This window comes from Rana temporaria, chromosome 4 (assembly GCF_905171775.1).
Source record: "Rana temporaria chromosome 4, aRanTem1.1, whole genome shotgun sequence".
In the NCBI taxonomy this organism is placed as follows: Eukaryota; Metazoa; Chordata; class Amphibia; order Anura; family Ranidae; genus Rana; species Rana temporaria.
The window spans coordinates 206,796,019-206,822,477 of NC_053492.1; the positions used below are offsets into that span (position 1 = coordinate 206,796,019).

At 43.3% G+C, this 26,459-nt stretch overlaps 1 protein-coding gene across 5 annotated transcripts in view; it reads right to left on the bottom strand.

Moving 5' to 3' along the window:
- EIF4G1 (eukaryotic translation initiation factor 4 gamma 1) overlaps window positions 1–26,459 on the bottom strand; it is a 98,223-nt gene that overhangs the window by 19,783 nt on the left and 51,981 nt on the right. For 2 of the 5 annotated variants that reach the window (XM_040349791.1, XM_040349788.1), the window contains 11 exons: window positions 21,414–21,510; window positions 20,420–20,500; window positions 12,439–12,459; window positions 10,257–10,427; window positions 10,071–10,167; window positions 9,297–9,397; window positions 6,706–6,798; window positions 5,263–5,332; window positions 3,711–4,577; window positions 2,599–2,687; window positions 1,648–1,831 (listed from right to left, as the gene is read on the bottom strand). In XM_040349791.1, coding sequence (XP_040205725.1) covers window positions 1,648–1,831; window positions 2,599–2,687; window positions 3,711–4,577; window positions 5,263–5,332; window positions 6,706–6,798; window positions 9,297–9,397; window positions 10,071–10,167; window positions 10,257–10,427; window positions 12,439–12,459; window positions 20,420–20,500; window positions 21,414–21,476 — 1,837 coding nt within the window. In that variant the 5' untranslated portion in view covers window positions 21,477–21,510. Of the gene's footprint in view, window positions 1–1,647; window positions 1,832–2,598; window positions 2,688–3,710; window positions 4,578–5,262; window positions 5,333–6,705; window positions 6,799–8,024; window positions 8,154–9,296; window positions 9,398–10,070; window positions 10,168–10,256; window positions 10,428–12,438; window positions 12,460–20,419; window positions 20,501–21,413; window positions 21,511–26,459 lie in introns of those variants that run through there. The other 3 variants (XM_040349789.1, XM_040349790.1, XM_040349792.1) reach the window with 3 other exon arrangements.

Sequence of the window (26,459 nt, forward strand, 5' to 3'; positions counted from 1 at the left end):
ATGTTGGACTACCAAAAATCATAGGCCTAGTTAGCTCAACTGAAGACAAATTAAGTTTTTTTTTTAAACTTGCCTTAAAAATCTATTGCTTGGAGGCCATTGAGGGACACCAGAATTCAGAAACCGTCGGGTCATACTGACACTGGCAAAAATAAAAAACCAACCCCTGTATAACCCCTCTTTTACCCAGGTTGTCTTAGGTTTTGTGGAAAATGAAGACCAAAAGAAAAAAAAAAAAAAAAAAAAAAAAACACACACACACACAACACAGGAGTTGGACCTGCGTCCCTCAATGTACTCCAAGAAATGGATTTCACGGCATGTATAGAACTTTATCCCCCCCCCCCCTTTTTTCATCTACTGTGTGGCCAAGAATTTATATCAGGGGGGCCAACAACCTTTAGCATTCAGTGAAAGAAGGTTCTATAATAATTAGGTTGCCTGGCCAGGCAACCAATCACACACGCACACACACACACGAATGAATGAATCATCACCACTTAAATATCCCATAAGGATAGCCATGTAAAACCCAGCACTGGTAGATAACTCAAGTACCAACCCTAAAGTTAGCCCAAATTAAAAAGAACAGCGTACATGAGAGGTACCCCTAATAAGGAAGGCTGGAATGATTGAAATACCAAAACCCCAGACTGTTGTAAGGGAACAAGAGAATGGTCAAAAGACACTCACATTTACATCTGGAGGGGTCCAGACTCTGCAGGACCTGCGTACCCCAGAGCATAGAATGTGCTTCTAAGAATCTCCCGATAAGCCCCAGTCTAGAAAAGCATCCAAAAGTTGTGGAGCGAGGGAAAGGAACCTGAGCCACACTGTCAAATACATTCACCCGACTAGTCAGGACTGAGGTAGGGATCTGGAGAAAACTCCTCAAAAAGCGGCAGAGTAATGATCCATTTCCAGATCTTATGAAGGCCCTCAGAGGTACTCCATCCTCAACAGCAGGATCCCAGCATAAGCTGCCTGCTGACAATCCAGTGCACAAACCTCTCCTTTTGGTGCAGAGATCTTAGCTTGAGGAGATCCAGAGGCTGATGTACCGTCTCCAATGCATTCAAGAGTAATACTCTCAAAGTTGTCCAGCATAGGAACCAGGCTACTTGTGTTGTAGAACTCCCAAACTCTCAGGAGCATGGCGTCCAAATCGGGAAACAAGCCAACAGTGGGGTCCCCAAAGGATGTGGAGTACCCTCAGGGAAACCACTGCCCCATTCACCCAAAGAGACTTGGTTCATGCCAGCTGTGCTCAGCACAGCGGTCTATAAGAGCAGATTTTACTCAAATATAACAAGCCCTCTTAGACTAGTCACAAACACCTATCTATTCGCTCATAATCTACATGGCTTCCAACGCAAAGCAGATAAGAGGCAGTCTTGGTGTTTATATCCCTATACTATATGTTATTACACTGCTGAGCTCCTGCCCCAAACTCTGTCCAAAGTGGCAAAGAAAAATGTACACAACACTACTATGATGATCACTCACTAGGTTACTAGATGAACACATGCAATACAATCCAAGCATCAGATTGTAAAAAATATTTTGAAAAGGTCTAAAACTTGCTTCAGATACCAAAAGATCAGTGATGGAGACTGACAAGTTGGCAAAAAGGTAACATTGACTTACCCGGTTTGTATTTATATTTATGATCCCCTGGTTTAATATTTTCAGCATCCAACTTATCTTCTTTTTCCTCCCAGGTCTCGTCCTGCTCAGGTTCTGCTGGGACATTAGGGGTCCGCTCAGGTTCTGGTGTTGCAGGAGGTGGGATAGCAGCAGATTCTGGTGCTTCACTGGGGCCATCTCCAGCCTACATGAGGTAAATAAAATGGTAACAAAGGTCATACTACCCCAACAATTTTCAAGAAAACTATCCCCCCCCCCCATGTTTTAGCCACTTCATGCCCAAGGACGTCATATAAACTTATCTGATTGATGCCGATCCCCTGCACTGTAAAGAATTATAGCGCCAGTTCAGCCGCTTGTCGTTCTTACTGGCGGTGGGTGGGGGACGCCAGTAAGAAGCAACTTGCAAATTCCTTATGAGGCTTATTCTTGCATTACAACATACTGTATTTGCCGGCGTATAAGACGACCCCCTAATTTTCCAGCTAAAATGCTGGTTTTGGGATATACTCACTGTATAAGATGACCCCTCACTGTGCCAGTATGCCTGCCTCAACGATCTTCATACATTCTCCTGTTTGCAGAGTTTCTCAGGCTGCGGGCGTCCATTATTCAAAAGCCGCGACTCCTCCTCAGGCTGTTCCGTGATAGGTGGAACACAAATTTTCCCAGCAGAGCCTCTGTTCAGTGTTCTGCCTATCACTGATGTCCTCTCGTCCGAGGATGAGAAGGCATCCGTGATAGGCGGAACACTGAACAGAAGCTCTGCTGGGAAAATTAGTGTTCCGCCTATCACGGAACAGTCTGAGGAGGAGGCGCGGCTTTTGAATAGAGGATGGCCGCCGTCTGACAGACAGGTACCCGGCGTATAAGATGACCCCCGACTTTTGGGGCATGATTTTAGATGCAAAAAGTCTTATACGCCGGAAAATACGGTACATAAACACTCACCTCTTTAAATGCGTCCAACAGATCTCCAACGGCATCTTTCTTATTTAAATCTTTTATTTTTCTTTTCTTTTTTGGTACCGATATGGCAACTGTGGGAGAGAGGTGAAAAGTTACCCATGAGATACCTATGACACAGTGTATTACAAAACAATAAAAAATAAACAAACAGCCACCAACCTAAAGAATGCACCTCTGAAGAAACACTAATAAATGAAAAAGTACACCAAACACAACTTACTGATGTGAAATCTTGAAGTGATTTGACAGTAGCCAACGACAAGGCGCATTATTAGATAAATGTAACTATCCAGGGCACCAAGAGAGCAGTCATTTAAGGCTTCCAATATACAGCTTAGATCAGAAGCCAATACCAGCACAGAACACAAACAAAATCTGAACCTAGCATTACAAGATTACCAAAAAAGTCAACTAGAAGTTACAAAATAGAATGCACCTTACAGAGCCAACCTCACAGGAAACTACTAACAGGCACAGCATAAAAACAGAATAAGCACACATCCTTTGCATGCATATCTTGGGAGTCCATTGGAATTTTGATTTGCTTCCCACAAGAGTGATACTTGTTAAATGCACACTTAACGATTGGCGTTTGATTATACAAAAAACAGTCTTTTATGAACGGTACTCGTGTGTAAAAAATAAATCTTGCATGAGAGCAGACACAAGATGTCCACTATTTTGTCATAAAAGCCTCTTCTTCCATGCCCCTTTATGAACCAATTTACTTTAACTGGCCCTGTCTGGTTTTACATCACACCCCCGTCCAATGAAAACACCCTTATCGACCACTGAGGCAGTCTCATTGAACAAGGGAATGCCAGTTGACAAATCTTACCCACAAAATCCAACCCAGTAACCAAAATTCTACAACAAAAAAAAAAGAAAGTGATACTGAAGCAAACTTTTTGCTAAGGTTTAAAGCAGGCATATTGTGGTGTTCTTAAGCAGGACTGTCAAGTTCACTCAACTAGGTGCAAAAAAAAAAACACAAAACAAAGACTGGCATCAGGGGTGCCTTTACATCAGTCACTTAATTTGGTATATGTAAGGGTTTACAACCCGTTTAAATCCTCCAATAGATCTTGCATTACCTTGCACAGGGACTTCTGGGCTTTGTTTTGGAGCTGGAACAGGAGTTTGCTCTGGCTCCGCAGGAGGCTCCTTCTCAGACTCTTCCTCTTGTGGTGTAGGATCAGCAACAGCTACAGTCTGCTCCTCAGGCTCAGCGATGGGGCTCACATGAGTTTCCTGCTCAGGTTCATGTGCATCAAGTTCTTGAAGGCCAGGGCTCCCTTCACCATTTGTTAGCAGTTCTTCTGGCTGAGCAATGGGGGAATCCATTGTGGGCTCAGCATGGCAAACCGGTGGTGGCTCCAACTGTGCAGGTGGCACAGACAGTTCTTCAGATAGGCCATTTGTTTGAACTTCAGTTGTAGACAAAGTGCCCTCAATGAAATCTAATTCCTCTACAGGCTCTGGAGCAGGTTCATCGATTTCATCAAGGCAAGGCTCAGGTGAACTTTGGGTTAGTGGAGCCTGCACCTGAAACTCTGCTTCTGGGGCTACTAAAGAGGAATCCTGTTGTAAAGCAGCATCCTGTGAAATAGACACATCCGATAACGAAGATAGATCAGACTCCTCAGGGGGCTGTATAACAGAAGCTTCTGGTAGAGGGTCTGCTTGCTTGACAGCCGTCGCTGTAATGGTAATTTCCATTAGGACTGGGTTCTCTAAAACAGATGCAAGAACCTCTGGCTGTATTTCTACCTGAGATGAAGGATTTTCCATCAAGGGCACTTCCTGTGTAATGAGAGGCTCTAACAAAGGTACCTCAGGTGTAGTGTTATCAAGAGTCAAGTCTTGTTCACAAGCCATGTTCAATTCCGTTTCTATAGGAGGAGAGGGAGAGGGGCTCTCAGAAGTCTTTGTCAGCACTTGGGTGTTCTTTGAGCTGTCATCTGAAAAGTAACAGAGTGGAAATTAAAGCCAAAAAAAACTTTCATAGTAGGAACCAGTTGAAATATAAAAGCCTTTTACTACAGAAACCATTTACCAAGCAGCACACACCCCACCTAATAGAAGGTATATCCATCTATATAGCAGTAATAGTTTACTGCGGATGCATAAAATCGAGAAATCTAGTTCACAAACCTAAATGGCGGACAAGTATATTTTATTTAGTAAAGATTATACTGATCTAAAGCTGAACGTGGTTAATGCAGGGTTCTTTGTGCAGACTACATAAGCAGGCAATGCAAGTACAAACACTGCATCAGACATTCACAAAGGTCAGGCCACGTTCCTGATATTTGTAAAAAGCCTTACATTTTTAAAATTATGCCAAAATGTATGAACCCAATTCAACGCTGAAATAGTCTCTTAAAAAGAAGTAGAGTAGCATGGTCCAGTGTGGGAGAAAAATTTGTAAACCCATTTTTTTCCCCCTTCTTCAAATAAGGTTCTCTCGTATGGAATGAAGGCAAAATGCAAGCATAATCCTGAACAGAACTTTTTTTCAAAACAGAAATAATGCGATCATTCAAAAGTGACCAATAGCTACACATCAATCCACACACTTCTCTCTGGGGCTGCCATACCCAAGAATCAAAATCCCAAAACAAAAAAAACTTGCATTCTTCTCACCTGGACGCACTACAATAGGCACATGGACACTCTCTCCATTCGCCTGCACTTCAGAGCCTCCAGTTACGGACTAAAAAAAAACAAAAAACGGGAAAAAGACATGGTTTAGATGTGTAAAAAACGACAACTGTACACATGAATACAAGCAATATTTTTTATTGCAACTATAGAATAACCTATAAAACCTAAATAACTACTGTGCAACCAAGTCCTTACACTCTATGGTCCTTCCACAGCTACTTTTAAACACTAAAAGTTATTTTGTTAAAGCGGGAGTTCACCCAATGATGTTTTCTTTACTCTTTTCCCCTTAGATTGATGCTCGTAGGGGAATCGGCTAGTTGTTTTAAAATATGAGCTGTACTTACCGTTTTCTAAATGCATCTTCTCCGTCGCTTCCGGGTATGGGTCTTCGGGAGCGGGCGTTCCTTCTTGATTGACAGTCTTCCGAGAGGCTTCCGACGGTCGCATCCATCACGTCACTAGTAGCCGAAAGAAGCCGAACGTCGGTGCGGCTCTATACTGCGCACCGACGTTCGGCTTCTTTCGGAAAATCGTGACGCGATGGATGCGACCGTCGGAAGCCTCTCGGAAGACTGTCAATCAAAATAGGAACGCCCAGTCCCGCAGCCCATACCCGGAAGCGGCGGAGAAGATGCATCTCGTAAACGGTAAGTACAGCTCATATTTTAAAACAACTAGCCGATTCCCCTAGACAAAACGAGCATCCATCTAAGGGAAAAAAGTCTCATGTACGGGTGAACCCCCGCTTTAAGCAAACTAAACTATAACAACCTAGTCTGGAATCCACAGGGCATTTCTGTAAAACGAGGCTGCTAAGCAATAATCTGAAAAAACATTGTGAAGGCCTCAAAGGATAGTGATTTTTTAGTATTCAGGGCCATCTTGTGCCATTCAGTTATTGTGCCCACAAATTTTTTTATTTCCAGATTTACTAGACCACTCGATTTTTAGTGCAAATATATGCGGATGTCATTTTTATTCAGAACATCCATTCTAAAATAGCTGTTATTTGCCCGACTCTCTGCATCTATATGCCACAACATTTGGTGCATTTGTTTACTTAAAAACGAAAAAGCCAAAATTCAACAGAATTCAGTTTTACAATGGCAGAGGTGGATTTCATCACTCACTGGGTTTTACTGGTCTCAGAAACCCCAGTGGCAAAGCTCTTTGCTCAGTCCTGACCCCAAGGCATAACAGTGTAATACTTTATGTGAACCTTATATGCATAACATCCATATTTGGTACCTGGGTGAGCATATCTCACCAAAAGAATCGATGAAATATGCCAAAATATGATTTACCTCTACCATAAATCAATCAAGAACAATGTACTAAACGGAGAAGCTGGCCTACAAAAACTGAAAACATTTGCAAGCCTAATTAAAAAGGCTACAACATAGTGAGAAAGTGTTTTACCTGAGGAGGTGTTGGCGTTGTTGTAGATCTTCCTCCAGACAAGATTTCCTCTGTGATATCTTTACCACCCTGGTTTGGATCTCTGATCCTTATCTAATGAATTAACACCAGAAATCAGGCTACATAAGTAGATTGTCAAATATTCTATTTAAGGTGGCCATAATTGGGCTGATGATTCACAAAAAAATGCTGAGACTGCACACATTTCAACCCATGGTACACCTTATGACTAAGATTATGTAGCGTTCTTACATGCATGCTTAAAACCTTCTATCTATTATGTGCACCAAAATGGGGCAGACTTTTAGGCCTCCTGCACAATGCTGCCTAAAGACAATGTTTTCAGGCATATAGCCATTTTTTCTTCTTCTTACGGATGTAAATGCAGACCATTATTTTCCATATACTTGGGAACATAAAGAATCACTGCGTATATATCAGCAAAGAAATACAAAAATTGTGTACGCACATATGGCGCACTTCAGTCATTAAAATAAAGCTAGAAGAAGAATTGTTATGCTTGTGTGTGCACGCATTCGCACAAATGATAAACCGCTGCCAGGAATGACTGATGTTCATACATCAATACAGTGTGCAAGAGGCCTTAAATATAGTCTGTTTGCAGATGAAAATAAGTTCTTAACAGGTTCAGCATTAATCTTAAGGAAAAGCCCTGCTTGGTCACATGAAGGACTTAAATCATGACAATTACTTGCAGTTATCACACTTGTATGCCTCAAATATTATTATACCTAGTTTAAAATTATGAGGCATCTTTTACATACAAGTTTTACAAGATGGAGAAAGCTTCACAAAAAGATAAGAAAAGACTTCCAGGACCAAGGGACAGCCACGTGGAGACTGTGCACTGCCATGCGCTTTAAAAGATCAAGGCAGCCACAGACCTCTGGATCGCAGCCACATTTCCAAGTCCCAAGACCAGTGCATACAGGGCAGTAGGAAATCCACAGAGAAAGTTTTAGCAGAGTTCACAGAGCAGATGTTTTACCAGGTAAATCTAAGCACTGACAGAGCAAAGCACTTCTGAGAAAGAAATACATCATGTGACCAAGCTAGGCATTACTTCACACAGCTCCCTATATATCTGTGTCAATACTAAATAACCTCATTGACTGTGTAATGATCTAGAAATATTGTCCAAGCAAATTATGTAAAAGCAGACAAAAACATTAAATAGGAGAAAGAAAATGAACAGGAGAAATATATGAAGTCATAGGGAAATATATGGTTAGAGAGAAAGAAAGAAAGATGGATCTAAATTGCAAAAGAGTAAGCAGGATAACGAAAGATAATCTTACGTGACATGAAGGCTGCAAGCACTCTGCCAGATATCTGAACACAAATTCATAAGGCTTGCCTGAGATGTCATGATGGGTGGTGTTCCAGCCGTAATTAGCATTAGCTTTCCTCATAAATTCCCCAGGCCTGAGTTGTATTCTGAGGCCACTTTTACAAGACTTGCTATGTGTGGCTCTGCTACACCCAGTAAAGTCATGTCAAAGCTGGGGACTAGCAATTATAGTATCACAATTAGATTTCCACTGAATTGTCATATCCACTCAATCCTACGTTGTTCTTCTGTTTAAAGGTGCAAGGCTGCCCATATATTATACAATTTTTCTTTAGAGATTCACCAAAACCATATAATATGGAGGTCAAACCTAAACACTTTTACTTTACAATGTGTTTGCAAGCAGGCCTTTGCACTACAGAGTTAAAGGTAAATCTAAAGGAAATTGAAGAAAATTGTATAATGTATGGCCAAGCTTAAATGCACCTTTACAGAAAATCTGCAAGATGATCTTAACACTGGATCCCCTCCCCATCCGGTCCCATTGTACCAGACTGCCTTGATTCCCCCGCGGTCAGACAGCGAAAAGCCGTTTACCAGTCCAGGGATTTGAAACCCCCACGGCTTAATCTTGTTTATTGCTTAGCCAGTACAGATTACAAGAATCCTAATCGGAAGCCGTATTCTTATACTGTCAGCACTGCAAGTAGAGGAGAGAAAGCCACCAGAGTCTAAAATCCTCAGACTGGTAAAACAGTTTCAGTGTCTGACAGGGTAAGGTTAAGGTCGCCTTAAAGACCCTGTAATGGGAATTTACACGTTAAAGGAATATTCAAACCCCACCCATTAAAAAACACTAGCAATGGTTTTTGTACCAAGTAGCCCCGTGCTCCGGGCAGAGTGCGTACCACCTCACTCCTACACCCAACATCCCACCCCTTCCTGTTGAAATCTACCAGCCACTATCCCCCCCCCCCCATATAGTACCTTTCACCCACCTCTCCCTCTCAATATCCGCCACCCCGTCTCATACCAACCCCTCCCCACCACTACAGCGCCTGCCAACTACCTTCCCCAAGCTTTCACTACTGGGAGGTGAAGACCGAAGAGCAACTGCATTTTACTTTTCCTTGCAGAACCTTGATATATACATTTCAACAAACAGAATGACAGCATCACTAAAAGCCAAAGCAATGAAGGTGGTGAGAAGATGGTGAATGGAGCAAAGAAAAAAACAGTAAAGGAAAAAGATAGACGAGTCTGTAAAACTTCAACTTACAGTCTTTCGTTCTCGCTTTGGAGGAATTGCCTGGTTTATCATAACTTGGGCTCCGGGCACCCCTGGAGGAAACTGCTGCTGGGCAGGATAATATGCTCCTGCTAAATAAAAGCAGAAAGTCACCCCAAGGTAAAAAAAAGACAATCTTCAAGAGCAGTTTTCTTATTTGTGAGCAGAATAAAATGTCCCTGATTAAACTTGTTAAGACACATACATCTCAAAATACCCACCTACCACCACTCTCTAAACTAAAGAGATCTAAATCCTGTTATTAAGCCCTCGGATTCTTGCAAACGTATTGGAGTTCGCAGTTCTAAACTTGAGAGCCGTGAAGAAAGCAAGGTGTGGCTGTCAAGTAAAATAACTGTCTATTCCGAAATTCAAGCCTGCATGCAACCCTTAAAGGCTGGGAGTTCAGACATAACTGATCTGGTATACAATTGCAAAAACTACTAGCTTTAATAAGATTACCTCCACACCAAAACCCCAAAACCCCTTAATCTAACAGTTAAAACTTACAAGATGACTCTGCATATCAGTGCTGCCCCCACTCATACCGAGCTTCTTTGCTACATCACAGCTACACTGAACTAAATATAGTCAAGTCCTGATCATATAAACATTGTGAAGGGGGAGGTGTGGAGAGCAACTAGGATTGTACAGTTACAGTACCAATATATATACACACACATACATATACACACACACATACATATACACACACACATACATATACACACACACATACATATACACACACACGGTCTCACTCACCATATGTGCCAAACTCTGAGGGACTAGCACTAGGAAAAAAGCCAGCAGTGCCAGGTTGCACAGGGTACTGCTGTGTGGGCATAACGTAAGAGCGACCCTGCAAATGAAACAGATGCAATATAAAAAAACATTCTTTAAGTGAAAGGGAACTAAATCTAGCCAACATTTAGTGTTGCTGCTACTTACTTGTCCACCTTGTATATAGTAGCCCTGGGAAGGATAGGATAACTGTGAGGGAATCATCATCACTTGAGAACCAGCAGGATACACATGGGCAGGAGGCACTGCACGAGCCGAAGAAGCACTCTGGACTCTGGTAGCGTTGCTAGGAGGTTGGGTCCTGCTCTGGTAATAATGCTGAATTGGGAGGATGACAATTGGTAAAAATTAAACACAAAACTCTACACATCTATAACAAACTCTAAATTAGCTGTACAAATTAAATGCTCATAGCAAACCAGAGACTGTTACTAAACATGTATATGGATGATGGTATACCAATCTGCTATCTTACTCCTAGACAGCTGATTAAAAAAGGGGAGGGATGACAGTACTACCATTTTATATAGCGGTCGACCGATATAGGTTTTTCTCTGGCCGATATGTAGAAATCAGGGCAGCCGATATATGCCGATTTTTGCGGCCGATGGCACCGGCAGGTTTCACAGCCGATTGTGTAACTGTGAAACTAAAATGCTCTCTGCAGCGCTACGGTGTGGAGAGAAGGAGGACAAATTGAGCGTGATGTCGGAGGTGGGTGGGACCCAGCAGCTATCCAGCCAATGATTGGGCTGCTTAAGGGGGCAGGTCACATACATGTAGCGGCCCGCCCAGATCCCATCGGCAGGTGTTGGATAGCTGGTTCCCGCCCACCCCCGACATCCAGCCTCAATTTTGACAGCTTCTCTCTCTATACAGTTTCAGTTACACACGATATATCGGACGACCTCTAATTTTATATAATGCCAGTGTCCAGTGACACACACACACACACACACACACACACTCTCAATTTGTGCATCTCCCCTCATTTCTTTCTGGCACCAACAAGAATTACATACTAAAAGTTCAGAAGACACAAGAATAGAAGTCGCAGTTGTCGATAGTAGCTAAAGGCAAGGCATCTCCAAATAGGAGGAAAACGTGTCCACCAACACAGCCTGGCTTATTTTATAGAAGCATAAAGCAGCATGCAAGGTGCTGTATTTCATACAAACTAATGAGGATTCACACTTATCGTGAAAAACTAGTTTTATTACTACAGGTTTGATAAAAACTTTTTTGGACATATGAAGAGCTTTAATCAATTGAAAGGCTCCTGGCACCTTGAACTACCCACTGCAATGGAAAGGGGAGAAAAAAGGCATAGCTCTCCAAGGCACCTTTTACATGGATGGACCAATTGGGTCTGTGACAGTTTTTCAGGTGGACCCCATCAGTCTATCCATTGCTCTCTATGGCGCTATGAATGTCAGCGGTCATTTGTCTTGACACCCGACATTCTATCCGATCTCGTTTGCTAAAAGCAGATGGATAGGGATCAGTTCCTCACCCATCTGGCGGGTCGGATGGAAATGGACAGGTGATCCGTTTCCATCTGGCAGCCCATAGAGGACAGCAGGCTGTGTCCATGTCTGCTCTGCATCAGCGGAGCAGACATGAACCTGTCATCCGCCTGCCCAGCAGGGATCAGTGGAGAGATAAAATGAAATTCCAGGCCAAGGCTAGTCCTAAAACTACTCCCGCCCCCTCTTGACGCCTATACCAACTATCCTGTGGAAGATCCATCTGTATGTTTAACCATTTTCAGGCAGTTCATGTCCGGTCATGCGATTGGCTCTCTTATGTCAACTAGCAGCAGCTTCAGGGAGAGGAGGGAGCACTGATGGCGGCCTCCTTTGCACCCGCATCCACAGAGAAGCCAACGCTGACAGAACAGGACCGAAAAAAAAAAAAAAATGTACAGTGATTATTTCTTTATGGGGGGCTAGATAGTTTAGTCTTAGATTGTTGGATGCCTGTAGATTTACAGACTTTAATGTATATGCATCTTTCTTACACCAAGTAGTATGAGTGTTAAAAAGGAGGATGGGATCAGTTTTCTGTGAGAAATTCTGTATAAGCTGATCAAAGGATTTTTTCCATTTGGAAAGATTTCCTTATTGGAAACATGGGCTGCCACAGATGTTAGTTTCACTTCCTGCCACAGACATCCAATCAGCTAGCAAGATGTCTGCACGACACTACACAGCTTTCATGACAGGTCTCCTTTATCCCATGTGGCCTGTATTGCCATACTACATAGCAATACATATTTTCCACTTCTGACCAGCAATTTAATGTATAGTAAAACAATGTGAAGGGTTACCTGAATTGATCTGAATCCTGCCTGTTAGAAGCAGCAGAAACAAGAAGTAGAGAGTGGAAGGAGACAAATGTGAAAAATTACACAAGAGGGGGTGGGGGTCATCAATATAGAAGAAGAAATGAGCAAGAAAGTAGCCTTGTTAATAGAACAGATGGCGCCAGAACAGAAAGTTCTCAGTGGAATGGACAGAATCACACACATTTAATGCCAATAGGTGCAAGGACACATCATAACATCAACATATTAATATCATATTTCATAATCCAATTCTACGGAGTTGGAAAACCAATAGTAGGCAAATATTTGTCATGGAATACATCACAATTAGAGGTTTCTGCTTTGAATTCTAGTCTCCTTACCCTTTTCAAGCAGGGAAGCAAAAAAATTCCAATTTCAGGCCAGGAAACAGAAGTTTCCAGCAATAAAAACAAACTACTCTAAACTCAAAATTATACAGAATCTGTAAATTAAAGATTTCTGAAATTAGTGTTTTTAACAAAATGGAATGTAAATGAACAGAATAGAAATGCAAATCAACCTTTAAAACAGTATCATTCTAGGTACATTTGCAGTTTTGAAGGAACTCGGCAGGTAGGTGGTTGTTTAAAACATCTTGGAGAACCAACCACAGATCTTCTGTGGATGTAGGTTGCCTCAAATTCTTTTGTCTTGGTGTAATCCCAGACAGAGTCAATGTTGAGATCAGGGCTGTGGGGTCCAAATCGTGACTTCCAGGAATCCTTGTTGTTCTTAATGACATTGGCTGTAAGTTTGGTGTCATTGTCCTGCTGCAGAACAAATTCAGGACCAATCGCACATCTACCTGGGTGGTATGGCATGGATAATATCTGCCTGCATTTCTCAGCATTGAGGACACCACATATTCTGACCAAATTACCATCCCCATAGGACACGGAAACTAGACTAAGTGACTCAACTATACATGAAAACATAGGAACTGGGGTGCAGAAAAAATTGCAGCAAATGCTCTGGAATGATATTGAATACTGAAATATTTGGCTGTAGCAGGAGGCAGTTTCACAGGAGGGCTGGGGATCAGTACAATTCGTGTCTGCAGGCAACAGTGAAGCATGGTGGAGGTTCCTTGCAAGTTTGGGATTGCATTTCTGCAAATAGATTTGGTCAGAATCAATGGTGTCCTCAATGATGAGAAAAAGAGATTTTTAATACAGCTTACCTGTAAAATCTTTTTCTTGGAGTACATCACGGGACACAGAGCGGCATTCATTACTATATGGGTTATATGGAGTACCTTCAGGTGTAGACACTGGCAATCTTCAAACAGGAAATGCCCCTCCCTATATAACCCCCTCCCATAGGAGGAGTACCTCAGTTTTGTAGCAAGCAGTATGCCTCCCAAAATGGTCCTCAAAAGAGGGGTGGGAGCTCTGTGTCCCGTGATGTACTCCAAGAAAAAGATTTTACAGGTAAGCTGTATTAAAAATCTCTTTTTCTTTATCGTTACATCACGGGACACAGAGCGGCATTCATTACTATATGGGATGTCCCAAAGCAATGCTTACAATGAGGGGAGGGAGAACATCTCCAAGACAAAAGGATTTAATTTAGAGATATACTCAAATCATAATAAATCCAACTTATTTGAGAAAAATAATCTTAAATTTTAAATTTAACTCAAAAAAAGAGGAGCCCCCGGAATCCGAGGGTCTCAAACTGCAGCCTGCAGCACTGCCTGCCCGAAGGCAGTATCAGTATTCCTTCTTACGTCCAACTTGTAGAATTTTGTAAATGTGTGGACAGAAGACCAGGTTGCCGCCTTGCAAACTTGAGCCATAGAGATCTGGTGGTGTGCTGCCCAGGAGGCGCCCATGGCTCTAGTAGAATGAGCCTTTAATGATACTGGAGGAGGCAACCCTTTCAAGCCGTAGGCCTGAGTGATCAATTGCTTAATCCACCTAGAAATGGTGGACTTTGCAGCTGCCTGCCCCTTCTTGGGCCCATCCGGCAGAATAAACAGCACATCTGTTTTCCGGATCTTCTCTGTAGCTTTAAGATAGGCCTTCATGGCCCTGACAATATCCAAGGTATGCAGCAACCCTTCCTTTCTGGAAGTAGGTTTAGGGAAGAAGGATGGTAATACCAAATCCTGGTTCAAATGAAAACTGGATATGACCTTCGGTAGGAAGGAAGGATGAGGGCGGAGAACGACCCTGTCCTTATGAAAAACAAGATATGGTTCCTTACAGGATAAGGCTGCCAGTTCCGAAACTCTTCTTGCGGAAACTATGGCAACCAAAAACACCAACTTCCTTGTCAGTAGAACCAAAGGAACTTCAGCCAACGGCTCAAACGGTTGTTTCTGTAAACTCGACAGAACAAGATTTAAATCCCACGGGCAAAGCGGGGATTTAACTGGAGGTTTAATACGTAAGACCCCTTGAAGGAAGGTCTTAACCAGCGAGTGGGTGGCCAGTGGCCGCTGAAACCACACTGACAGGGCAGAAATCTGTCCTTTGATTGTGCTTAATGCCAATCCTTTATCCACTCCTAGCTGGAGAAAACTTAAAACTCTATCTATGGTGAACTTGCGAGGAAGCCATAGCTTGGACTCGCACCAGCCTATATAGGCCTTCCAGACCCTGTGATAAATCACCCTAGAGACCGGTTTCCTGGCTCTGATTAGGGTAGAGATTACTTTCTGAGACAGACCTCTACCCCTGAGAATCAAGGATTCAGCTTCCAGGCCGTCAAATTTAGATGCCGTAAGGCAGGGTGGAGGATCGGACCTTGCGATAGCAGGTCTGGCCTTAGAGGCAGAGTCCAAGGGTTTCCCACTACCATCCTTAGGATTAGTGAGTACCAAGCCCTTCTGGGCCATGCTGGAGCTACCAGGATAACTGGTATGTGCTCCACCCGGATCCTGCGCAGCAGGCGGGGTAGTAACTGGAGCGGGGGAAACGCATAAAGAAGCTTGAACTGATGCCAAGGGCAAACCAGAGCATCGGTTCCGCAGGCCATCGGATCCCTTGAGCGGGACATGAACCTGTCTAGCTTCTTGTTGAGTCTCGATGCCATGATATCCACGTCCGGCACTCCCCATCTTTGGCAGAGTGCTTGAAAGACTTGTGGATGCAGAGACCATTCCCCCGGCCATAGAGTCTGGCGGCTTAAGAAGTCCGCCTGAAAGTTGTCCACTCCGGGAATGAATATTGCCGATATGCAGGGCACATGAGCCTCTGCCCATAGGAGAATCAAGCTCACTTCTCTCTGAGTGGCCTGACTCCTGGTCCCCCCTTGGTGATTTATGTATGCCACTGCCGTGGCATTGTCTGATTGAATTCTCACCGGGAGCCCCTGCAATTTCGACGTCCAAGCCCTGAGGGCTAGTCGAACAGCTCTGAGCTCCAAGATGTTGATGGGTAAAAGCTTCTCTGGCTTTGTCCAAATACCTTGGCGAGTGGAACCATCCACAATCGCTCCCCAGCCCGTCAGGCTGGCGTCTGTGGTCACTATCTTCCAAGCCACTGGGCTGAAAGACCTCCCCTTCAGTAGATTCTGAGGGTCTAACCACCAACACAGACTTTGTCGGACTCTTGATGAGAGAGGCAACGGGATATCCAAGGCCTGTGGCCTTCTGCTCCATGCTGACAGGATGGCTGCCTGCAGGATGCGAGTGTGGCTCTGGGCGTATGGCACCGCCTCGAAAGTAGCCACCATCTTGCCTAGTAATCTCATACATAGGCGAATAGTCGGTTCTTTCTTGCTTAGAACCAGTAGGATTAATTCCTTGATGGCTTTGACCTTCCTCAGAGGTAGGAACACCCCTTGTTGTTCTGTGTCTAATCTCATGCCGAGATATTCCAACTGCCTTGTGGGCTGGAATGCTGACTTCTCTCGATTTAGGACCCAGCCGAACCTCTCGAGGTATTGGACCGTGAGGGCCACTGCTCGTTCCAAGCCGGGAGACGAGTGGTCTATGACTAGGAGGTCGTCCAGGTATGCTAGGATCGTGACCCCTTGGATCCTTAGCTTGGCTAGGATTGGAGCTAGAACCTTCGTGAACACCCGGGGGGCCGTAGCCAACCCGAAGGGAAGCGTCACGAATTGGAAATGACGCGAAGCCACCATAAAGCGTAGATATCTTTGATGTGGCTGATAAATTGGAACATGAAGGTAGGCATCCTTTATGTCTATGGACGCCATGAAGTCGTCCTTTTGGAGTGTGGCAGCTGCTGACCGCACGGATTCCATCCGAAATGAGCGGACTTTTAAGTATGCATTTACCATCTTTAGGTCCAAAATTGGCCTGACATCTCCATTGGGCTTTGGGATGATGAATAGGTTGGAGTAGAAACCCAGCCCCTGTTCCAGGACTGGTACCTCTACTATCACTTCCTGGGAAAGTAGATGATCTAGAGCCGACTTTAATGCGGCTCCTTTCTCCAGATCGTTTGGAATCCTCGACTCCTGGAAATGAGGAGGAGGAAACCTTAGGAATTCTAGCTTGTAGCCTGTGGCCACGGAAGACCGTACCCACTCGTCGGGAATGCTGGCTTCCCAAATCTCCGAAAAGAGTCGCAGCCTTCCCCCCACCTTCGTGGGTGGGGGCGCCCCTTCATGAGGTAGACTTGGGGGCTGGTTTTGCCGGCTTGCGAAACCACTGCCTCTTGCCCCTAACAGCCTGTCCTCTTGATCTGCTGTTGAAGCCGAAGTTTGTTCTTGCAGGAGGCCGTCGATACTGCTTGGCATTAGAGGGCCCCTGCCCAGGGGAGGACTGTCGTTTAAACGCAGGCCCCTGAACCCTCTTCTTAGTTGGCAAGAGAGTACTCTTGCCGTTTGAAATGGTCTGAATGTATTTATCTAAGTCCTCTCCGAAGAGCCGTCCTCCATGGAAGGGAAACCCTGCCAGGAGCTTCTTGCATGGGGGCTCAGCCTCCCAGCTTTTTAACCATAAGAGTCTTCTCATATGGATAAGGGATAATGATAAACGTGACGCTTGTTGGATAGAATCCTTGATTGCGTCTACCGTAAAACATATGGCTTTAGGGACATCCGAAAATTCTTCTGCCTGCTCGGCAGGAATAAGTTCAAGCATTTGTTTAAATTGATCCGATAAAGCTTGAGCGACTCCAATCGCAGCCACGGCTGGCTGTACTACTGCCCCTGCAGAAGTGAAGGAGTTCTTAAGTAGGGCTTCCAAGCGTCTATCAACTGGATCTTTGAAAACCTGTACGTTTTCTACAGGACATGTTAACGATTTGTTAACACATGAGATGGCTGCGTCTACTGCAGGAGAAGCCCATCTCTTGGAAAACTTTTCTTCCATAGGATATAAGACAGAAAATTTCTTAGGTGGAAAGAAAACCTTGTCTGGTTTGTTCCACTCTTGGAACAAGACTCCCTCTAAGAGAGGATGGATCGGAAACACAGCCCTGCTTTGAGGCGCCCTCAGTGAGCCCAAAGCTGAAACCGTCGATACCTGGAGATCTGGTACAGGCAGGTTGAATGCCTTATGGACCAAGTCCGTCAAGCCCTGAATCCACCAGCTCTCCCTCAGGGAGACTGCCCCAGACTCCTCTGTATCCGGATCTTCGATCCCTGAACCTACTTGGTCTCTGTCCAAGAGGTCGTCCAATTCCCCAGAGGAAAGGACCTCCTCTTCCGAGGGTCCGCGCACGGGTGACGGAGATCTATTCCGCTTACTACCCCGCATGGCTGCGGCTATCATTTCTCCCATGCTTCTCCGCATCTCATTTAAAGAGGCGAGTAACACCTCCTCCGTGACCACCTTAGGGTTGGGTTGACTCGCGTCAGCTCTAGCCCCAGACCCCGATGGCCCAACGGCTCCCTGTGGGGAAAGCAGCGGCATAGCTCTATCCGAGACCTCAGACTCTGCGGGGGAATCCCCACCTTTTGTACCCTCTGATCTTGATGCCATGGTACAATACCGAGGTACCCCTGCTACTTATTGGTACCTGGGACTTATAATAGTTAAATGCCCAAACACCTGTTTGGGGAATAAAAAATGTTTCCTCTACCCTAGATGACACTTTTTTTTTTTTTTTTTTTTTTTTTTTCAATCTAGGCAAGAAAAAACATTCTATCCCCCTGAGTAGTATTGCCAAAGAAAAGACTATGAGATGGAAAAGAAAACCAGCCTATTCCTAGGCTAAACCACAATCTTCTGAAGACTGTAGTATTCTTTCTGGCCACTGTGTGTCCTCAGCGCCCCGTGCTTCCCTCCAGTCCTTCCTCCCTTAAGCCAGAGAAATGAATGAGCTGTGGCATCTAAGGAAGGGCCGCCCCTTCCTTTAAAACATTAGGCGCCCCAAAGGTTTCTAAGTTCTGGGCCCAGGGTCCAGCTCTCTTAAAAAGAAAGCATTATGGGCTATACCCCAAGGGTTTGGGGTCCGGTTACTGACCACTTTAGCGCGCAGGCTTTTTTGGACAGAACCGGTAGCTCACCTAATCCCAAGGATGCGGAGGCAAGCTAAACCATGACTAACACCTAAGACACTGGCGTAAAAACTGAGGTACTCCTCCTATGGGAGGGGGTTATATAGGGAGGGGCATTTCCTGTTTGAAGATTGCCAGTGTCTACACCTGAAGGTACTCCATATAACCCATATAGTAATGAATGCCGCTCTGTGTCCCGTGATGTAACGATAAAGAAATACAGGCAGATATTTACCCATCATGCCATACCATTAAGGAGGCGTGTGATTGGCCCTAAATGTATTCTGTCGCAGGACAACCACCTCAAAACATACAGCCAATGTCATTAAGAACCACCTCCAGTGTAAAGAACAAGAAGTGATGGTTTGGTCCCCACAGAGCACCGATTTCAACAAAGTCTGTCTGGATTACATGGAAGAAGAAAAGAAAAAAAGGGGGGGGGGGGCGGGGGAGAGAATTTGAGGGAGCCTAACAAGACGTTTAGAACAACCTACCTGCAGGGTTTTCAAAAACCTTGTGCAAATGTATCTAGAAAAATTTATGCCGTTTAGAAGGCAAAAGGGTGGTCACATCAAATGTCCATTTGGAATTCTCTTCTGTCCATTTTGTTTAAAATATTTTGGATAAAAATAAAATAAAACGATTAACACTTCCATTTCTGAAAGCATTAATTTACAGCATTTTTCTTTTACGCTAGAAAATTACTCAGAACCCCAAACATATATTTTTTTGTAGCAGAGACCCTACAGAATAAAAAAAAAATGGTGGTTGTTGCAATATTTGTCACGCTATTTGCGCAGCGGTCTTTCAAGCGCAATTGGGAAAAAATACACTTTAACTGCTAGCCGACCAGCCGCCGCAGTTATACTGTGGCAGGTTGGCGCTGCTGCACAAATCGGCGTAAGGTGCAAGTGATCCCTTTAAGACGATCTAGTAGGCGCGCGCTGCCTGCCGTGTGTCCCTGGAGCCGATGCGCGTGCCCGATGTCCGCCGGGCACCTGCGATCGCTCGCGACAGAGCAGAAACATTGATCGGTGTGTAAACACACAGATCCACTTCCTGTCAGGGGCGTAGAGACAGGTCGTGTGTTCTTAGTATATAGGAACACCGATCGTTGATACACTCATGAAACCTGCACTTTTTTCAGGTGTAGGCTTTAGTTAAAAACAGATATTACTACATTTTCTTCATACAATATCTGAAAAAATCACCACACTTCATACAATATTTTCTATTGCTATTCTCAGAATTTAGCTATCCACCTCCATCTTCCCCTCCCATCAGTTTTGCATGGGTTTCATCTTTTAAATTTAAACCAACCATTCCACATTTCTAAAAATATTTCAAACCTATGCTCATATGAATGACAAAGTTCTTCCATAAAACAAATATATTCTACTCTTGATCCATGGATGGACTCTCCTGCAAACACCAAAGCCTTGGTACAAGTACAAACCCCTTTGCAGAGTTCTAAAATTTTCTAAACACATACAAATATACAGGTATTTTAATTATCTTGTGGCAAATTCTTTCGATCTCCTACCTGTCGGGGTTGTGATTGTGTATTCATTTGTGGGGTCTGTGGCGGCCCAAACACCACAGGGGCCGTAGGTGTGGGGAATTGCTGAGAATAAAAAGAAAAAGTAATTGGTAAACATCAATGACAGAGACATTAACCAATGAATGACTAGCACATGTGCCATTCATTGGGTATTCCGCCCATGTCCAAAACACACTGTCTGAAATAAGTAAAACCTTTGAAAAAGGGGTCTGCCAGTTAATCCCCAGGGAGTGCCCAACTTGCAGCAGTATTTATAACATTTAAAAACAAAAATTAATTTGACTTGCCTGTAAAGCAGATTAAGGTTTGATATTCATAGACCCTGGATTATAGGCTGGTACCTTCAGGTGACTTCACCCATCATAGAGGGAATGCCCCCAGAATAATCTTTAGGGTCTGATCGGAATAGACCACAGCTCTGAAACACACCCAGTGGCAAACTACACATAGTGTGCCAAGGTGAGCACTCTCACAGGACCCAGTGCCCAAAGTAACATTACTGCCTGGGTATGGCTTCCAAAATGTTACTAAGGTTGCACCAATCCGGTGATAAACTAAGAGGGATTCCTCCCTAAAGGAGCAGGAGGTACATGACCTCGGAAAACACTAGCAAGAAAAATTGAGAACGGGTTATCCACAAAGCTTTGCCAGTGTCCAACCACCTGAAGGTACTGTGAGATTATGCGATTCTGTGTATATCATTGACATCAGGATAATGGTTTGCTAGGTCCCTGGTGCACAGCTAAAAGGCCACTAAATAAGACCCACCCCGCTTCTTGCCAAGGACAAAAATATAGAATATATACTGCAACCAGAATTTATAAAGCTTATAAGGGGGGAGGGTTAGAAATGCTGTTTGGTAATTACTGCTGTCAAGGTTTCCACTGCAAAGACCTTCCCTCTAATCCTGGCTGGTCACCAGAATGAAGAACTCGCCAATGATAACAGTTAAAAGAAAAGAAACGGATATATATACCTGTGAGAGTCCAGGGGAAGGGGCAGTAGGGGGTCCTCCTATAGGCTGAGTAGCTTTGCTCATCTCATGTGCTGCTGCATAGGGTCCCCCGTAAGGTCTATTAAGACAAAATATATACATATTTAAAGTCAAACATAGAAGCCAGCGGTTGTGTTAAAACGAACATGAAATTACACACTGTTTAAACCCCCAAAAAATCATGTTTTTCACATTTAAAGACATTGGGAAATCCCCGCAAGCGCCTAGTCGCCACCAAAAGCACAGCTTGGCTTTTCAGTGATCGGTATACCTGAATCAAAGTGTCCTAGAATGAAGATATTGACCATAATTCCAGGTTGAAAACTTGGTTCTCCCTCCAACTATGCCACACTCATTAGCTGAGCAGCCGCCTATCATAATAGGCAAATAGAGCAGAACAGTGCATAATGTTGGAGATAGGCCGGGTTCTCGACCTGAAAGCATAGCACATTTTTAAATTCTGAACCACACTTACAGTATTACAACATTTAGCTCATCCCGCGACAATGCTGGAAATAAAACTTTAACCATGTGAAACAGCAGTGCCATGAAGTTAACTGCATGTGCTTCGATACTGGTTCACCGGGAGTATAAAACAAAAAGGTAAACATATGCACATCACACACACACACCAGGGAATAAAAGTACAAGATATTTCTATGAGCTAGAGCTGAATGTTGCCCTAAAATGTCCCCTGAGAATATCTGTGGCAACTCTGTATACCTCCTACACAGTCCAAAAACCAAAGTGTAAAATAGTCTGTATCAAACAAAAAAGTAATCCAAAGTACACATGAAAACTGGTCCATATCAATTTCAAACACTTCTGGCCAAGTGGAGCACTGGTATTTAACCTCCATAATCTGGCCTGGAAACTAAGCTAGACAAGCTTTATAGAATTATATGGGCCTCTACTATGCAGGCATGGCCAGGGAGACATGATTTGCAGCGTCAGATCATGTCAACACACACAGGAGGCTGTGGGCGTTAAAGCGGAGGGCCGCCTGAATTTTTTTTTAAAGCCAGCAGCTACAAATACTGCAGCTGCTGACTTAATAAATGGACACTTACCTGTCCTGGGTGCCTGTGATGTCAGCAGACGAAGCCTAGCAAGCGCTCGTCTCTTGGCTGCCTCCTCGGTGAGGGAATTGGGAAGTGAAGCGTTACATCGCATACTAAGCCCATTATGTTGCACTTACCTGCAAACAAAGCCTGAGATGTACCCGCAGCCATCTTCACCCCTCTTCCTTCTGGAGCCGTGAACTCCAGCTCTGTGACAGTAAGCCACGCCCCCCCAACAGCTAGAATCACTTTCTTGGACACTAAACCACTTCAGCGCACACTCTACAGGTTAACCCCTCCCCTGCCAGTAATATTTATACAGTAATCAGTGCTTTTTTATAGCACTGATCGCTGTATAATATGTGAATGGTCTCAAAATAGCACCAAAGTGTCCGATGTGTCCGCCATGATGTCGCAGTCATGATAAAAAAAAAAATTTAATAAAAATGCCATAAAAAAACTACCCCTATTTTGTAGATGCTTTAACTTTTGCGCAAACCAATCCATACAAGTTTATTGCAATTTTTTTTACCAAATATATGTAGAATACGTATCGTCCTAAAACAGAGAAAAAAAATATCACAAGTACAATTTTTTTTTTTTCAAAATTGTCGCTCTATTTTTGTTTATAGCGCAAACATTTTTTAAACCACAGGGGTTATTAAATTCCGGCAAAAGAAAGCTCCATTTGTGGGGGGACATCAATTTTATTTGGGACACCTCGTTGCCCAATTGTCAGTTAAAGCGATGCAGTGCCGAATCGCAAAAAAGTGTGTGTTTTGAAAGATATTACGCCGGGAGTATCGTGATGTTTTTACCAGAAAAAAAAAAAAGATTGATTCTCATTTTGGGCAGAATCGTGCAAGCTCTACTTTACAATTATTTTTTTCCGCTTTTGGGATAAAGGTATTACATGAATAAAAGCGGAGCACCATCTAATATACAGTGATGCCCTGTATAGAAATGTATAAAGAAAGACGGGACTCCGATACAAAATAAACACCCTGGGAAAAGCATACAATTCACATACAATGTGCATGCTAGTATTTTACAACTCAAATAACCTACAGTTCTAGAAGCAGCTCCAGGCCACACGAGTTCACACCCACTATTCACAAAGTCTAAAAGCAAAGCCCCACCGTCTGCATATCTTCTGTTACCTGCTGCTAACACACACAAAGGAATTCAAGGACTGGGCTATTGACCTTGTGTCCGAACAAGGAACGGTGGTGACAACTTTGTTAGGGGAACAAAAGCTGCTGATTAACAAAGTATTCAAAGCTGTACCCAACAACTGTATGTGTATGTAGAGAGCAGCAACCAGATGCTAGACCATTTATATATCAATACAGAACATGCCATAAACCATCATACATGTTCCATTCCATCACATCTCTATTTCAAGAAAGGCACCTCTGAAATCACACCATCAAAAAATACACACAAGATCAGAAATAAAGACCAAATGCACACCAAGGAATGGGAGCACTAACAGTTTAAGACATTGTATTGCAGATAAAGCTGGCTATACAGGGGGGGGGGGGGGGGGGGGGGGGGGGGGTGTCCTGCAGCTCTGACCGTGTGGAAATCTTACAACAGGGTAGTTGTAGAGAACTTGATCAACTTTTGAGCGTACCATAGATGGAAAAAACAGCCCGTCTCTGCTGATCTGGCCAAATCTCAAACCATGCAAGGCTATTGTTTGAGAGCAATTTGGCAGCAGGGGGGGGGGGGGGAGCTGAAAGCTTCTAACTGCTGCTAAAAGCCGGCACAAAAACACCAAGTTTTTCAGGCATTTTTTTTAGCTTGTAGTGTGTGGAGCCTGAAAGTCTAAAATTGAGGGCATTTAACTATCTAGTAGGAAGCCCAAATAGGTTTAGGATTGTGGCAATACAATTTTGACAACAGAATGGGCTCACGCACAAGGAAATAGAAAACCGTTCAGATCTGTACTATGTACAGTTTTATATATGGACCTGAATGTAGACTATGGGCCCATGCAACACAGGTTCAATGGTCAGTATTCCCCCATGCTGCAAAAACCTAAAGAAAGAAGATTTTGCATGAAAATTGTGCGACCAGAGGAGGAGAGCCAATCGGCGGCTCTCCTGACAGTGGGGGTTCGCGCTGATTGTTCATCAGCGCAGCCCCCCCCCCCCCTCGGGTGCCCACACTGGACCACCAGGGAAGGGCAGAATAAAAAAAACATTTAAAAAAAAAAAATGGATGCCAATCGGTGCCCATGGGGCACTGACTGGCAACATGGGACTGGCTCTGGGATAAACAAGTGATGCCCAGCAATGCCATCAGTTCCCCCCCCCCCCCATGAGTGCCCATCCGTGCCCCCCCCCCCCCCCCCATGAGTTACAAAAAAATTGTACCTTAACAATACCTTTAATGACCAAGGCCTTTTTCTGACATTTATTGCTTACAAATTAGAATCAGTAAAGTTACAACTTTTTTTGTATAATGTGAAAGATGACATTACGCTGAGTAAATAATACCCAACATGTCTTGCTTTAAAATTGTGTACGCTCGTAGAATGGTGGCAAACTGCAGTACCTAAAAAAAACTTAATTTTTTTTATTTATTTTTTTACAGGTTATGCTGCTTCATGTGGCCTTATGGGTACAGCAGCATTCATAATGGGCTGCTGTGCCCACAAAAACAAAACTTGGCATGCAGAACCTGCATATGTTTGAACCTAGATGGGTCCTACATGCCAAGTTTTGTCCCTTCATTTGAATAGGCTGCTAAACCTGCAGGGAAAGTCCCCTTTTTTTGTTTTTCAAAACACAGCCGTATGGAACTGCATGGGGAAAACAATAAATATATATATATATATATATATATATATATATATATATATATATATATATATATATATATATATATATATATATATATATATATATATATATATATATATATATATATATATATATATATATATATATATATATATATATATTCTCTCCTTTTTTTTGTAATTCCTGTTTTTAATGGTGAACTTTTTTGGGGGATATATATATATATATATATACACACATATACATATAAAAACCACCATGTTTTCCCAAAGCATGGGGGAGCCAGTAAGAATTAACGGCACCCCTGTGCATCTGCTAAAGAGCAGCACATTTTGCCTGTTTCCTGGCCCACATAATCTATGAACATAGACAGATCTTTCTTTTTGTTTTCCACCAGAAAAGTTATGTATAAAATGTCATTATGGTGTGCATGAGACCCAGGCTACGATACATCTTTACCTGGAAAAAGATGAATACAGATGTATTCAGAGACGGCTCCATGCACACAACAATGCATCCAATCAAAGTAAAAACAATTAGCATAGATTGTTCCCTTAATTTACACCTGATATCTGCAATGCTAATCAAGATATTTTGCAGAAACAAGGTTAAAAAGATGTAAACAGAACGCATTGTAATGCAAAGATGTGAGTAAAATGAGCAGGCTACTTGCCAATAACTTGGGACAGGAGGGGGGTCTGAACTTTAATCAAGGAAGGATCACAGAGGTGAAACTCTGTTCAGTTAGATAATAAAACTCACCTAGACATACATATGGTAATACAGCATTTGTTTAGGATGAACAGCTGCCATTGTTAAACGCAACACACACACACAAAGTTGATTAAAAATAATTCTGACAAAACCAAAATACATCTCACCTTGTACATTGCAGACTAACAGGATTTTGCCATTTGCACATTCTTCTGATGTACACTATAAAGCACATATGCTTACCAATCTTATTACCTTTTTTCATAACATTCTATTCGTGATGCATTACCAAAAATGAACATGCACCCACATCCAGAGACACATACCATTGGCAGGAAGAGCAAGCAACCAAATGCATTCTAGATAATTTCACTATGCTATAGCAATTGTTTTTTGCTATAACAACCATTAATTTTAGCTATGGCTTATTAGGAGCTGGAGGG